This window comes from Capsella rubella, unplaced genomic scaffold (assembly GCF_000375325.1).
Source record: "Capsella rubella cultivar Monte Gargano unplaced genomic scaffold, Caprub1_0 scaffold_8, whole genome shotgun sequence".
Lineage (NCBI taxonomy): Eukaryota > Viridiplantae > Streptophyta > Magnoliopsida > Brassicales > Brassicaceae > Capsella > Capsella rubella.
The window spans coordinates 11,700,649-11,716,419 of record NW_006238916.1 but is presented as its reverse complement, the minus strand read 5'-3'; the positions used below and the strand labels follow the sequence as shown (position 1 = coordinate 11,716,419).

Here is a 15,771-nt window from a genome sequence, read left to right as displayed (position 1 = left end):
AATCCGTTTGTGATTTGATTTGTTGAAAAATGTAAGAACGTAATGTTTGGTCACTAGGGGATAACTGAAAAGAGCAAAGTGTAACGTTGAGATAGAACTTTAGTTCATCTTCATAATCTCTATTTCTGGGCTGATTCTAAAACGAGTTTGCATTTTGTAGCCTCATAAACAAAGTCGGTGCGACTCAAAACCACGAGGCTCTTTTGGACGGTGAATATGAAATTATGAGAACGACAAATTGAAAGAGAAAGCACTTTAATTATCAACCAAAAAAAGAGACATAAAGTTTTTTCTTCTTCTTTTTTTTTTTTTGTATTTTTCGTTGTTAATGGTTATATATGCCAAATAATTGTGTCAAATCAAAATAAGAAGTAACGAATGGTACACTTGTGGAAGTGGAAGGAAACTCGTAAGCTAATGGTTCTGACCTCTTACTCCAAAACGGCGCCGTTATTTTTCTGGCCAGTGGCCACAACGTGAAAGCCTCACAATTCTCACATGTTTTGCATATGAACTAATTTTAAAAAAATGGCTTCTAGCCCCCCCAGTATAATCATCCTTCCCTCGATTACCAAATGTCCCATCAACGTTGGATTTACAAACAGTTTGCATTCATCAATTTTTGCTTTTCCATAATTTATCGAACACCACGTAAAATACATGCCATATAGAATAGATATTTTCTTATGATCAGTAAGAAAAATTATATGAAAAAACTATGGATGATTAAATTCAGGAAGCACGAGGGTTGAGAAAAAGGTCAATGGAACTCGAGTTGAGAACATTTTTTGCTCTATGAGAAGAAAAAAAAAACCCAAAAATATTCAAACCACGAGAACCACGTGCTCAAAAACTAATAAAAGAAAGATCCACTTGAACTTGAACTAGTCGTCACAAACAAAAAAAGTGTATTTTTTATTAGTTTTTCTAAATACACAGAGACACAAGTAGTAATAATAGAGAATCGTGCGTATTCATTAATTGATTCATTCATTTGTTTTAGATTTCGGCTGAACAAGTTTTTATCAACGTGTTCGATCTTATCCGACACATGTCTCTTTATTGGCGGATTCTCCAACCAAATACTTTTGTCCTCATCATGCTAATGATTCATTCATTCTTCTTCGTCTACCTATACAAGTCTCTACAAACTAATTAGGCTCTACTTAGGAACCAGTTGTACACAGTAATTAATCTTGATTGAACTATTCATCTCTCTCTGGCCCCAGCTTTAACAAATCTTCTATTGCATTAAAATATTATGATACTATATATACATTATTGGATATTCCCTTTGATTCAAAATATCTTCAAGAACTACTCCCAAAGAATCAACAAAGTTCATTATTCAACAAATCCCACAGATCATATCACTTATGTCAGCACGTGCTGGACATTTTAGTTGATGAATATAATACTAATAGCGTTTAGTACTAATTAGATGTACTAATTAAGTGAAAGATTCTATAAGAAACCTATGTGGTACTATTCCACTAAGGCTATTTGATTTGATTATATTTCTTAATTACATGTTGCTTGTAAAAGTTATATGCAACCAACAACCTTACAAACCAAATGCATACATTTTTGGCGTCAGCAGAATATGCTTTCGATATTTTTTTATATTCAATGCTTTTAACTTTGATGGAGAGCAACCGAGCATATCTATCTCTATTGTATTATTAGAAAAAATACGACATATAATTTATACAAACAATTTTTCATACATAATAAAAAAAAAAGAACAAAACTCTACTTACAAGTTTATCAAACCTATACATAGTATATAAAACGTTATACTTTTGGTTAGTTACCAAACTACTAAAACAGTCTAAACATACACATTAAATCCATGGCAATCTCTATAAAATTTATTCTTCCTAAGTAAAGAGTAGTTCAGAGAGACCATTTTCACTAAAATTTATGATTAATTTTGGTTAAAGGAAAACAAATTAAATGGTTTAAATTATTCAGCGTTTGAAGCGTGTCCTCTATATACGTTTCCTTATTAAAGTTTTGGCCGGAGACTTGGCCAGTGGCCACCAATGCGGGGTGGTACTTGCTTGTCCAAATCAATCTTCATTTTTTTGGTCCCTGATGTGTTGTGATTGCCATGTTGCGTCGACATTTAGTGACATTTTGTTTTTGGAAAACGTTTTACTTTATTTGACCATCAACAACTTTTTTTAGATAGATTAATTTGATTAATTTGATTAATATCAAAACAAATACCAAATTTTCTTGTTATCAAAAACCGAAATCTTTGACATTCTAATTTATAATGGTCAAATCTAACATATGTACTTTTGTAAATTGTTTCTAAAAGTAGCTTAGATATTTGACAAAACAAATAAAACACGAGCTTATACAATTCCTGTTTTCCGTTTGGTTTTTTTTTTTTTTTAATCTTTTGAAAATGACATTTTAACATTTGGAAAGGCAAAAAAAAAGTTAATCTCAGCGGTTTTTCATCTACCTAAAACAACTTGTTATCGTTAATCTAATTAGGGTTGAGATGAGAACAAAATTAGTAAACAATAAAAGAAAGAAATGAAGAAAAAAAATAGATAACTTTATTAATTATGTCGTGTTCTGTACCGAAGTCATATGGTCGGAGCCACAACTTTTATTCTGTTTCTATACTCCTATAATAATAATAATAATATGTGTATATATATAATAGTAGCTCTACAGACCAAGAACATGCATCAAAACAACATAATTAACTTTCCCAAACAAGAAACCAAGACTTTCGATATGGAAATGCCCGACGCATTATTTCTCATCCTGTTTCCAATCTTAGGGCTCATACTAATCTTTTCATTTTCATACAAAACCCTAAAACCCAAAACCACACCACCCTCTGATCCGGCGTCGTACCCACTCATCGGCTCTATTCTCTCCTTTAAGAAAAACCGCCACCGTCTTCTTCAATGGTACACCGACCTTCTCCGTCTCTCTCCGGCTCAAACGATCACCGTCAATCTCCTCTTTGGTCGTCGGACTATTATCACTGCAAACCCAGAAAACGTCGAGCACATCCTCAAAACAAACTTTTGTAACTTCCCTAAAGGCAAACCTTTCACTGAGCTACTCGGAGATCTACTCGGCGGCGGAATCTTTAATTCTGACGGTGAGTTATGGAGCTCCCAGCGTAAACTCGCGAGCCACGAGTTTACTATGCGTTCTCTTAGGGAATTCACTTTCGAAATCCTCCGTGAAGAAGTTCAAAACCGCCTCATCCCGGTGCTTTCCTCCGCCGTGGACGTTGGAGGTACGGTTGATCTTCAGGAGGTTTTGAAGCGCTTCGCCTTCGATGTTGTTTGTAAAGTTTCGCTGGGTTGGGATCCGGACTGTTTGGATTTGACCCGACCTGTTCCGGATCTTGTTAAGGCTTTTGATGTAGCGGCGGAGATCAGCGCTCGCCGGGCCACGGAGCCGATATACGCCGTGTGGAAGCTGAAGCGTTTGTTGAACATAGGGAGCGAAAGGAGGCTGAGAGAAGCGATCATGACCGTACACGAGTCAGTCTCCGAGATCATCCGTGCCAAGAAGAAAAGCCTCGATATCGGTGGCGACGTGTCGGACAAGCAGGACCTCTTGTCGAGGTTTCTCGCCTCTGGGCACGGGGAAGAATCGGTGAGGGATAGTGTAATAAGCTTTATCATGGCGGGAAGGGATACCACGTCGGCGGCGATGACGTGGCTGTTTTGGTTGTTGTGTCAAAACAATGACGTAGAGAAAAAGATACTGGAAGAAGTGAAAGGCATAGGATCTTTAGGGTTAGGGTTCGAGGATTTGAGAGAGATGAGTTACACGAAAGCATGTCTCTGTGAAGCAATGAGGCTTTACCCACCAGTGGCTTGGGACTCGAAGCATGCAGCCAACGACGACGTTCTCCCAGACGGAACACTTGTCAGAAAAGGAGACAAAGTTACTTATTTCCCTTACGGTATGGGAAGGATGGAGAAGGTTTGGGGTCAAGACTGGGAAGAGTTTAAACCGAACCGGTGGTTTGATGAAGAACCAAACTACGGTACTAAACCGGTTTTGAAAAGTGTGAGTTCGTTCAAGTTTCCGGTATTCCAAGCCGGACCAAGGGTGTGCATAGGGAAAGAAATGGCTTTCACGCAGATGAAATACGTGGTTGGTTCGGTTTTGAGTCGGTTCGAGATTGTACCGGTTCGCAATAACCGACCGGTATTTGTTCCTCTGTTAACGGCTTACATGGCTGGTGGGCTAAACGTGAAGATCAAGAGAAGAGAGCAAATGTAATTCGACGATTGTATATAATAGATTACTAATAAAGTCATATCCTTTATTATATACATAGAGAGTATCCAACTAATATGTAAAATGTGTGGTTTACATATTAAATCAAATCATAAATATATGTGTGTGATTCACAGTTTACACTTGTGAATAGAAAATAAATAAATAGTCTTATCGAAGTAGATGCACAATAATATAATAATCATTTTGATTGGACTAATAAGTCACAAAGCGTATAAACAAATTGTGGAAGTACGTGTATGTCCAATATCAGTTCATAAATTAATAGAGATTGGGGCAGTCTATACAGCGAATATTTCGTACTGAAACATGCCACAGTACAGTGCCATCTCTGGTCTGGTGTACACGAAAAATATATTATATAATTTACAGAGATTCGAATTTTCCACCGAATCATCTAAAGCATTACTAAATCACAAGACTCAAGTTGTCTAATCGGGACAACACTAGTTAGATGCATGCTATTATTGTCTTCGTTACCGACCAATTCGTAGCAATATACACAACCAGAAATGTCTCGTCTTACTAGCCGAATTAATTTTTGTAAAGTTCTAAACTCTTTTGGTTTCACTAAAACGGCCAAAGAAACGTGATCATCTTTGTTACACGTTAGATAATGAGCTGGAGACGTATCGTATTATGTCCTTAATTATAAGTTTATAACACAGGTGTTCTAGTTCATGTGTGTCTTCGTCTGTCCAACATCTTCACAAGTATCATCATGTGATTTTACCCCATTACCGATATTGCATGGAGCTATAATTTCGAGCATTACTTGGTTCAATTTGGAATTCCCATTCCATTTATAATATGCAAATGTATATGATATTATAACACGTTTCTGAACCAAGTGATATAACTCAGAATGATGTGACATGCAGGACAAGAATACTAGCTCATACAAACTCACAATTCACAATAATTTCAGTATCTAGATCTATACTTTAAACTTCATAATATATGAATTATTTTGCGTTTCGAAATTTTGTTGAAGATATATAAACACGTTGTAAATTAAGTTTCTAACTGAACGTCCCACCGCTATTTGAAGATATTAGATAGTTTTTTTTATTGAACAATGATTCTGATATTGCAACAGACGAGATATGAAAAGATTTTGATTGGTTGTCCATAACGCATAAAATAAAATAAAAATAAAAAGGAGATTTGGATTGGAAATGAGATACACATCAAATGTTGTAGGTCCTTTTCAAGGTTTTTGTTTAATAATTAGGTAACACTTATATATATGTGACCCAAGTAAAACAACTAAACGTGACAACTCTTATTTAAATTTTGTGTTTTTTTTAATTAAATTAAACAGTTTTGAAGGTAACGAAAGACGATTTATAAAATAATAAGGGATTAGTGTGGGAAAGACTGAAACAGTAGTGATCGCGCATAAGCATGAAAACAACGAAGAAAGCAATATTTCTCTTAGCTTCTCAAGTAAAAATACAAAACTCGACTTCTTCTTTTTTCTTTTTTTTTTTGCAACAAACCAATAAAAGGCGTTAACAAAAGAGCTGCAGAGCTTTCAGTTAATGTGCTTCACCGACCACAAACCGCAGATTTTATGGTACAACGGCTTCAAGAAGCTTCTCATACACTTGTCTAGCAGATAAATCCTCGACCTGGTTCAGGGGAATATAAATCATAATGAGTATTTCTTTCAATGCTACAACCATTTTTTTTTTTTATCATCACTCTTAGCGGTCCTAGAGCCAAAGAAAACTTATCATCTAGAGCTAAGAAAACCAATAAGAGTTTTAGAGATAAATCTCCACAAAGTCTTCTCAAGAGACTCGAAGGAAGGATCAACGTACCACGAGGAGTTTTGATTTGCTATTCCAACCTCTTTGGAGAGTCATCTGGCTCAACCGTAAACCAAGAACCTGAAAGAGCATAAATACAGAAGTCATGTCGCCTTGGTCAAAAAACCTCATTCGCATACAACGTAAGAAACTTCTTAATTAGAGAATAAATCTTTAAAAGTGTTTTATGGATTGGTTTGGTACCCTTCCCATAAATTCCAGGAGCTCGTTGTTAGCTTCCCCACGAGCTGCTGGTGCAGCAACAGTCACACGAACATCATCAGCATTTACCCCTGCAGAGAGAGAAAGTAAGGGCCAATCACACTGTTTAATCGAAGATCCAAGTAAAGTAGGTAAGACAATAAATTGCGTCATATGACTATGTCTTACTTGTGATTGCTGAACGTTGTGCACGGTCTTCCACTTCTATTGCAACCTGAACAAGTCCACCGTCCAGTTGTGAAATGCAGGGAGGTACAGGTGCATCCTGTGTAATAACCACCGATTAATTATCTAGTTTTTGATATTGCCATTGGAAAAATTGTTAGAAACCAATTGTACCTGTGGGTTAGTTTCTGCAGCAACAGCACTAAGTGCTCCATCAACAATGTAAATGAAAGACGCTGTCTCCAGATTCTCTTCAGCACGATAGCAAACAAAAAGCTCACAACCAATACAGTTCATTCTAAACTGTCTCTCCATTTTCCCTTCACCGCTGGTAACAAACCAAACATAAAGATATAAACTATTACATCGACGTTAGACCCAAATCTGAAGCGTAAGACTGGCTCACTAGCCTCATATAAAAACTTACCGTTTCAATAGAACTTTTCCTCCCTCGCTGACATTTAACCTAGCAAGGTGCTTCTTCTTGTCAAGTACATTGGATCTGTCGGTCTTCCTCTTTGGCATCTTCTGCAACTGGGTATCTTGTAAAGAATCTAAATTAGTATACAAACACTATAGAAGGATACCATATATAAATATTAATCACCACAACTTTGCATGTTACACACTCTTGACCTGATTAACAACATGTGAAATCTTAGCTTTTAAGTTCTCAATGAGAAACCAAACCAGAAAGAAAGATTCAGAACATAAGTAGATGTAGAGAATTACATGAAAGATGCAATGAGCTGCCAAAAGAAGACCATAGAGACGGACAGAGATTACAAGTCTTAACACATTCCAGCTTTTTAGTTCACAAACTAATATCAATATAAGCATATATGTGTTAAAGTCTTTGAACCTAAACGTACTTTGTTGTTAACCTTAACTAAAGCATCAAACCAGCAAGTCTACCACTTTAAAACAGTAAAACTACCATGGGCAATCAAATACTGAATCTTTCAATCATAATTCGAACTCAGTGTATCTAGAAACCAGAAAAACAATCAAGCAAATCATTCCACACATCGCCAATTCGATGTGGGCAAGTAGTGTTCCACTCTAATTTCAAGCAACTAAACCCTAACTCGGATATAAAAGGATTAGGAAGTAGGTGAAAGATTTGTAGAAACGAACCGGTGATGAGGACATGAGAACCACAGTGTTTGCAGTAATAAACGAAGAGATCAGAGTCGGGTCCGTCCGGCGCCGCGTCCTCGCTCGAATACGTATGTGTCGTTCTCTTCGGCATCTCTCTTCTTCTTCAACGTTCGTCAATCCAAGAATTTTGTCGGAAACTCAGCTCTCACTTTGCAAAAATAATTTCTTTGGCATTGTTTTTTATAAAATTAATAGAAAAGAAATTAACAAAATTGCCACGGCGGCTAACCATCGACGGTGAAACACCGAACCGTCAGGCTACGTTGCGTTAAGGGTGAAATCGTCATTTCGTATGTTAACTTTTGGTATTATATCCCGGTTGAATCTGAACCGGATTTAATCACGAATTGTTTGGTATTATACAATAATAAAATCAACAAGAACCAAATCCCTTTGGATTAATATAAAACAGAGCAGAACCAATAAAAACCCACATTATCATCAAAATTGAGCAAAATCCGGTTTAAATGTGTTCTAAGCCAAACCGAATGTCTAACCAAACCAAAAAGACTTGTGAAGGCTTTTCTTCTCCCTTGGCATTTGGATTCTGCTTTGATAGCTTCTACAGATAAATTCATCTTACAGGTTACATACATATGAATGCCTCTCTTCAATTTAAGAAACTTGGAGATGATTCTTTTGGGCGGATAATGTAATGTAATGTAATGTAATGACATTACTTAAGACGCAGGTGTGTCTAACTCAGACAAAATGTTGTTCATATCCTCGAAATGTGGCCAACTCGTCTTGCTTCTTTCATCAGCCTTGCATTCCTGCAAACAAGTGTGTAGATCAATCTTAGTTGTAGAGCTTTTATCTTCTAAACATGAACATCAAATCAACAGCTATAGATTCATATGATATGAGACGAACCTCATATTTTTGAACAAGTGACGCCCAGAGAGATTTGCATTGTCCCGGGCTTCGGTTGATTCCTTCAGCTGATAGATTTGAAGAGATCTCTTCCCACAACGCCATTCTACCTTTCACCACTTGAAATCTACTGTGCAGCTCTCCACGCATTCTGATTACCTTCTTAATCTCCTCCGGTTTCCATTTGTTCTTCCTCACACGTTTTGATGACGGCTTAGTTTCAGAATCTGAAGTATCAGATGGATTATCGTCGTCTCTGCTGCTTTCCTTATCCTCTGTTTTAGGCTCCGTATCAGTCACCTTATTCACATTTTCGGTTTCACCTGGCGAAGGTGATGATGATGGACTGATGAATGATTTCCAAAAGTCATCCGACTCTTCTGAGGAACTCCCAACGGGCATCTTAACTTCTTCTGCGTACGTTGATGCCGCAGTTTCTTCTTCAGCCAGTAGTCTTGCACTATCAATAATATCATCTGCATGAGTGAAGCATGTTGGATTACATACCGAAAAGGCGAAAACCCAAATATACACCAATAAATGTGTAAGTGAGACGTTACCTTCCAAAGTGCGATCTATTTCTTCTGGGGCATCTTCTTGTGAAGGTGCTTTTTTTGGTCGACTTTTTTTGCTATGTCCGTCAACAACTTTCCTTAAAGCTACAACTCCAGAACCAACACTTGGATCACCAGACAGTCTTGCGCTGACCTCATCAGCTCGGACTGCCATTGGATTTTCAGTGGCTATAGCAATGACTTCAGGTCTCTTTCCACTGTACTTCCTCACAATCTTCCTCAAAACTTCAGAGACCGTTCTTTCCATGTGAGACAAGGGACAAGTCACAGGACAGCTTGATAGAGCAGCATGGGCAGCTTTGTGAAGTGCATCTAAAAGTCTTCCTTTGTCAAGCCACATGCACCGCGTTGTGATTCTTATTTTTCCTTTCAAGGTGTTTTCTGAGACTCCCGGACGCATGATTTCCATGCTGGATTATAGAAAATCATACAAGGAAATGAGTAATTATCTATAGATAATGCATCGGCAGAGAAATTTAACAATTCAGTTTTACCTCAGAACTATAATGCCATCAGAAGAAATTCTGAGTCGTTCGTCAATGCATAGTTCACTTGATGTGCCAAATGCTTTATCTCCATCACTATACATCAACTGCAGCAAGGCTAGGATTATTCAATAACTACTCAAGTCATTTACCCCAGAAAAAGAGAACACAACAGTGACAATAAAACCAACCTGCAAATTCTCCCTCCCAAGAGAGCTAAATCCATTGGACAAAACCCTTCTATTTCTCAGGTGAGAAACTCCAAGCATTTCTCCATTCTTTATAACCTGAAGTTGAAGAAAGTTCAGAAAAAAGGGCACATTCAGCAAAAGTTGACCTAGGTTCTTTACCAGACTTAAATGGTTTATTTATTTTATATTTCAGAGATAATAAATGGATTCTTCCACGAAATCTATGTTTGAAACTGAACATGTCTCAGAAATTCTCTTTTCATGGTCGCGACACTTTGTTACCAGCTGAAATTTTGAATCTTTTTCATCAAACTCATAAGATGTTGCATAACTTTCAGAAAATCTTCACAATCGGCAATTTCATATGTTGTATGCTTTCTACCTACCATGAATACATAAATCTTTGGTAAGAGACTTACAGTAGTGTGTCTAATCCCAGTAGACTTCCCAAGCAACTCATGCTCCTTAAGAAACAAAAGTTCTCCATGTATAGGTAGAAAATGCTGTGGTTTCACTATTTTAAGAACCTCTTCCTTCAAAACAGGGAAATTTCTAAATCATTAGAATCAAACTTCTCCCCTAGAGTTTTGTCAATTTGTAAAAATAAAATAAAAATGGAATCACTATTGCTTTATTTCTTTACATATGCGCTAAAAGCCTAATCTTGTTGAAGTAAAAAGAGAAAGAAAGGTAACGCTGGCAACAAAACTTGTATTTATCAAGGACCTTAAGAGAAAAGCAGCCGCTTACCAATTCTCCACGGTAGGCATGACCAGATGTGTGCAGCATTTCATTCTTACCCATGATAATATTTGGCCCAATATCTGCTAGCCGATTCATCATTTTCATTACTCGTGATTCATTGCCTGGGATTACCTTCAGTAAAACATTAGACCGAGAATAGATATCAGCATCCCAGCCTCCATCTTTTCAGATACTCTGAAGCATATGCAGGTACATTTTTATATAATATCTCTCTAATACCTTCGCTGAGTAAAGAATTATGTCTTCCTTTGTAAGTTTGAATGCGTGGCTACTCCCATATGATGCAAGATTCAGGGCAGCACGTGGTTCTGCCTGATCAGAGTCATTGTCAAATAAGGGTAACAAGTAAATTAGCTAAGAAGTCGAATTAAAACAACCACTCCACTTGTTGACTAGAAAACTTACTTGTGATCCAGTCGTGACAATCAGCAATTCCTTGGGAGCATATGCTTCAATGTCTTCAACTTTCACCTGCGTAAACATTAGAAAATGATAAACGATTAACTGAAATTAGAAAGCAAAACTTGTTATAATCATCAAACCAACATATGGCAGGTGTTGGCGCTTTGTATCTTTTTGCATCAATAATGGCTAGTGAGCGTAAGTTTCTTATACCAGACTTGACGGGTCAATTGGAGCCTTTCCATCCCTCCAAGCTGCCTCTAGATATGTCCTCAATGACATGCCAACAAAGACCTAAATAAAAGAAAAACAAATGAAACTTCGTTCTTCTAACTTACTAAATGAAAATTGATGCTGCATAATTTGAGGAAATTTTGGCAGCATGAGATAAAATCGCCGAAGCTGGAATTTATTGGGGAAAACATTTAGTTGGAAAAATATGCAAAACATAGTCAAATCTAAAATGTGAGAGGAAAGACCTACCAACTTTCGACCAGTTATATCAGCAGCAGCTTTTATACTTCCCAAACGGTGTATATTAGAGGCAAACTGAGTTGTGATTACTCTTCCTTTGGCCGCCATTACATTCCTTACCAGAGCATCTGCTACCACCTTTTCACTAATTGTCCTTCCAGGTGACAACACATTTGTTGAGTCACTCATCATCTGTGTAAGAGATGGAAAAAATGTTTTATAGTTATCACCTCTAGTAGTCAGTATGACCATTTAAACCTTGGTTTATATGCTTTAAGAATATAGCAAGAGTATGATTGTGCATAGAATCCTTACCAACGTGACTCCTTCCTTTGAGAGTTCCTCTAAAGCTTCACGATCAAAGACTTTTCCATCCAATGGTGCCTCATCAATCTGTTATTAATCAAATTTATCTCATGCATCTTGATGACTATAGAAAGGGACATGAATAATTCATGAGGAGGTTTTACTCTACCTTCCAATCTCCAGTGTGAAGAATATTACCATCAGCGCAGCGGAGGAATAATCCACTACAATCAGGAATAGAATGTGTAACTGTAATGGGCTCTATCTCAAATGGTCCAGCCATAAATCTTCTTCGAGTGCTAAATGTCTTAAGTCTAGATTGAACAAAGATTCCGTGCTCCTTCAAGCGCTTCTTTATAAGCTATTGCACAGACAAACAAAACGTTTTATGAGTGAAAATGCAAAGAGAAGTTTACGGGTGATATGACATAGGAAACTAAAATGCCGGTAAATGAGAGGTCTAACTGATAAAAACACAAGCTCAGTTACATACATTTTGAGCTGAAGCTATACGTCTAAGCTTAGTACCTATTACGATAAATAAGACTTATTGAAAGAGAAAAGTAAATGTCAAGAATCAAGGTGTAAACCACCTCCATGGTGAAGGATGAAGCGAATATCGGTGTATTAGGGTCCAATGCTGGGATAACCTGCTCATGAAAAGAGTATTGGTTAAGAAAAAGGGCAGAGGCCAACAATGGATAGAGGAAAAGAAAAAACTGCAGTATACCAATGAGGCTCGACTGTTAATTGGAAAATAAAACCTACTCAATCTAGAAATTTCCAAAAGGTCTATGGGTTATGACTTATACAAGGAGTGGAAGAAGACTTTACCCAAGGCAACGCACCAATGTGATCTTCATGACCATGCGTTATAACAACAGCTTCAATTTGGTGTTTCCATCGTCTGATAAATCCTGTGTCTGGCATTATTTTCTGGACCCCAGGCTCATCGTAACTGTAACATTATCCAGCAATGTTTTCCATGGGAAGTTAATACCACACATACGAAGGAAAGAAAAAGAGATCTCGCAAATATAATAAACAAGATGCATCTGTCTCTGGACTTACTCAGGGAACATGATACCAGCGTCGATTAAAATGTAACGATCATAGTTTCCAACAAGCATACAGTTCATTCCAATTTCACCAAGGCCCCCTATGGGAAGAACACGGAGAGGCGGTCCATCGGTTCCTTCATAAAACTGTTCCATTTTACGTTTTACAGAGTCCTCCATGCTTTTACCAACTCCTTCTCGTCGTCTACGCGGTGTCTTAGAGGAAGAAGATGTGCCTGAAACATAGAAAGAAGAAAACATTACACCATAATCAACAAATTAAAAAAAGAAGAAAACAACTCAATACACCAAAACAACCACTTCACTAATCAGTCTATTATGGTCCATTCACGACACATAACGAATCAAATTCAAAGATTGAGACACTCAGAGTGAGAATCACACAATCAGAGTGAGAATCTCCAAAGAAACTCTATCCAAAATCTGCCACTATCAACTGAAAATCTCAAAAAGTTTCAATTTTTCTTGTACCAATTCAAAAAAACTTGAAACCAAGTAGAGTAGTGGAACACCTTTACTCTATCAATAACTTAATTTCCCAAGAACCCAAAAAGAAAAGAAGAGGAGAAATGAAACAACAGACCAGAAGCAGGAGCAGAAGTGACGGAACAGGAAACGGTAGACTTAATTCGAGAGCTTTGCCGGAAGGTGAAAGTGTAGGGACAAAGCGAGAGGGCACTAAAGGCTGCCATTTTTGAGGGAGTAGTAGCTGGTCTGCGAACATCGGAGTAAATAGTAGAGGACACATGTGAGGAGAAACCTTGCAAAGAAGCAGGTTTCATCATCACTGTAAAACAAAACCAAAGAAACCCTGAAGGTGCGGATAAGGGTTTATTTGCGACAATGATGGGGTTTAAGAGTGGAAGCGGGAAACGGAGAGAGGGAGAGGAAGAGAGAGAGAGAGAGATGGAGTGAGAAAACTATCTCTGTGACTGTAAACTATCTCTCTCTCTTATCTGGGATGGGAGACGAATACAATAAAACCTTCTCAATTAAAATTGAAAAATCCGGTTTTTACTCAACCGTAGAGTTTTTTGTTCGGGACGTTGATACCGAAGAACCGGATATACACTGTCACTTTGTGAAATTGTTTGGTCTGAATAATGAAGTTAGTTACACAGACCACCAATACAGCAAGTAGGCTTATACTTTGCAGCTCGGCCCAGGCCCATTTAATATCTAAGATCATTATGGGCATTAAAACATCCGCGTAATTCAAGATAAGCCGAACGGTTTGGTGACTGATGGATAGGGGTTTGTGTGCAGATTTACGATGTCTGTATACCTCCAAATAACTTGACGCCGTCTTACGATGTATTCAGAGGTAAATTAAACAGCCAATGTCCATATTATATATTGCAAATATTTACTCTTGTTTTTGTAGAATTTCTCCATCTTATAATACTTATTCATCGTGGGTATATACATACATAGGCGGTGTGTTTGTTGGTGGTTTTGTATTTTAAAGCATGAGGTGATCAAAGAGCTCTCTTACTTACTTCCCGAGCATCAACCACATGCCAACTCGTACTTGATTAGGGGATGGTTTTCATCTTATTAATCAATGATGAGGTAAGTCTTTTTTACTTATAATATGATTCTTGGAACTTCCAGCTAGCTACATATAGTTTTTTTTTTTTTTTTTTTGCATTGTCTATTAATTAGACTCATAATAATGGTCAAACCATTTGAAATAAGTAATAATTGTCAACGCAAAGATTGTCAAAGACACATTTACAATCATACGTAAAGAATTGTTTGTCACCAACTTTTGTCACCAACTTGACATTCTTTAAAGAATAGATCATTACATATTTAATTTGGTGATTATAGTTCATAAATTTCATTTGATCAACTATAGTCTGATAGTTATAAGCATCACTTTTTAGTTTGATAGTCTCTCTTTATGCATGGCTCGGCACATGAAAGATTGGACCACTTGGCATAATTTTTGCTTTATTAAAAGAATTTATACAATGATAACACACTTCCAAAGCTCCAACTAGTGTGTGTGATAAATGAAAATTGACTGGTCATGAAAAATAAGTAAGACAGCAATCACATATACCTCATTCATACGCAAAACTATCTACTATATCTATATACCATCATGTTATATTTTATAGAGAAGTATTTTATTAAATACGAAAATAACGTTGATTTTATTCTTCTTTTGTCCCTCAGAGTATACTATAGTAGTATATAAAATAAATGTACATAATAAAGTTATTCTATCAGAATTCGTTGATTGGGAAATTGATATTTAAAAGAGATCGAAGAGTCCCTGTTCTCTATATTCTTAACTTAAATACAAAAATAAACAATCACAGCGCATGCAAATCAAATATATTCAAACTTAGTAGCTCTTTTTTTTATACTATTATAAATCAAAGACTTCTCACACCACATACATTTGAAATCAAAGACTTATATCACACACCACATTTTAACAATAAAATAGCCGATGTAATGAAAATCAAATTCTCACTCCAATTGCATGCTTGTTTATTACGTAGTTGAGTTCTAGACTTCTAGTAATGTAGTATTATCAAATCATGTGTGAATTGAAAGAGTCAACAAGGTACACATCTTTGACTCTTGAACACTCGATATAGAAAGGACAGGCTGTGACTTAATGATGAGGAAATAGACACAATAGTGTAGCCAAGAAATTAAATAAACGAAAAATCTCAATTCCCGAAGGCTCAACCATCTGCATTTAAAACTTCACCCACCGGTCCACCACTTTTTAACTTCTGACTTAAGCTTTATGGTTCTTCCTAAATACTATAATAAGAGCTTAAACTGTTACTAAATGACAAGATTATATGCCCCATTAAGCTATATATATAATAATTAGTTGCCCATACATAAAATACTATATAAAAATTACATTATAAAAAGCCTTACACATTTCATTTTCTCATAGTAAAGTATTTCAACTTACATGGTATAACCCATTCTAT

The 15,771-nt window shown here is 36.7% G+C and overlaps 3 protein-coding genes across 3 annotated transcripts; 1 reads left to right on the top strand and 2 right to left on the bottom strand.

The window, feature by feature from the left end:
- The first annotated feature begins 2,695 nt into the window (after positions 1-2,695).
- On the top strand, positions 2,696-4,408 carry LOC17874658 (cytochrome P450 94B1). Its single transcript, XM_006282195.2, has one exon. The coding sequence runs from the start codon at positions 2,704-2,706 to the stop codon at positions 4,273-4,275; it is 1,572 nt and encodes a 523-aa protein (XP_006282257.2). The 5' UTR covers positions 2,696-2,703; the 3' UTR covers positions 4,276-4,408.
- Positions 4,409-5,624: 1,216 nt separating this feature from the next.
- Positions 5,625-7,821, bottom strand: LOC17876071 (UPF0235 protein At5g63440). The gene is made up of 7 exons (XM_006280972.2): positions 7,632-7,821; positions 6,922-7,036; positions 6,669-6,822; positions 6,498-6,594; positions 6,312-6,400; positions 6,120-6,188; positions 5,625-5,927 (listed from the first exon to the last, which is right to left on the bottom strand). Exons 1-7 carry the CDS (start codon positions 7,744-7,746, stop codon positions 5,868-5,870), a joined length of 699 nt encoding a protein of 232 aa, XP_006281034.1. The 5' UTR covers positions 7,747-7,821; the 3' UTR covers positions 5,625-5,867.
- Positions 7,822-8,028: 207 nt separating this feature from the next.
- LOC17874922 (ribonuclease J) lies at positions 8,029-13,761 on the bottom strand. The gene is made up of 17 exons (XM_006279669.2): positions 13,389-13,761; positions 12,798-13,020; positions 12,561-12,684; positions 12,320-12,376; positions 11,896-12,087; positions 11,736-11,813; positions 11,430-11,612; positions 11,160-11,240; positions 10,950-11,015; positions 10,764-10,856; positions 10,530-10,655; positions 10,199-10,312; positions 9,780-9,875; positions 9,598-9,695; positions 9,089-9,513; positions 8,529-9,004; positions 8,029-8,428 (listed from the first exon to the last, which is right to left on the bottom strand). The coding sequence occupies exons 1-17, from the start codon at positions 13,588-13,590 to the stop codon at positions 8,336-8,338; spliced, it is 2,727 nt and encodes a 908-aa protein (XP_006279731.1). The 5' UTR covers positions 13,591-13,761; the 3' UTR covers positions 8,029-8,335.
- Between the last annotated feature and the right edge of the window lie 2,010 nt (positions 13,762-15,771).

Bases quoted from the DNA above. Each gene is read 5' to 3' on its own strand.
- LOC17874922 (XM_006279669.2), bottom strand. From the start codon at position 13,590: ATGATGAAACCTGCTTCTTTGCAAGGTTTCTCCTCACATGTGTCCTCT. The intron at 9,876-10,198 runs GTAAGTCTCTTA...CTTCAACTTCAG, and splicing joins CTGGGATTAGACACACTACT to GTTATAAAGAATGGAGAAAT. The intron at 9,514-9,597 runs GTAAAACTGAAT...TCTATAATCCAG, and splicing joins GATGGCATTATAGTTCTGAG to CATGGAAATCATGCGTCCGG.
- LOC17876071 (XM_006280972.2), bottom strand. From the start codon at position 7,746: ATGCCGAAGAGAACGACACATACGTATTCGAGCGAGGACGCGGCGCCG. The intron at 7,037-7,631 runs GTTCGTTTCTAC...ATTCTTTACAAG, and splicing joins TTCTCATGTCCTCATCACCG to ATACCCAGTTGCAGAAGATG. The intron at 6,595-6,668 runs GTACAATTGGTT...GTTATTACACAG, and splicing joins CTGCAGAAACTAACCCACAG to GATGCACCTGTACCTCCCTG.
- LOC17874658 (XM_006282195.2), top strand. From the start codon at position 2,704: ATGCATCAAAACAACATAATTAACTTTCCCAAACAAGAAACCAAGACT.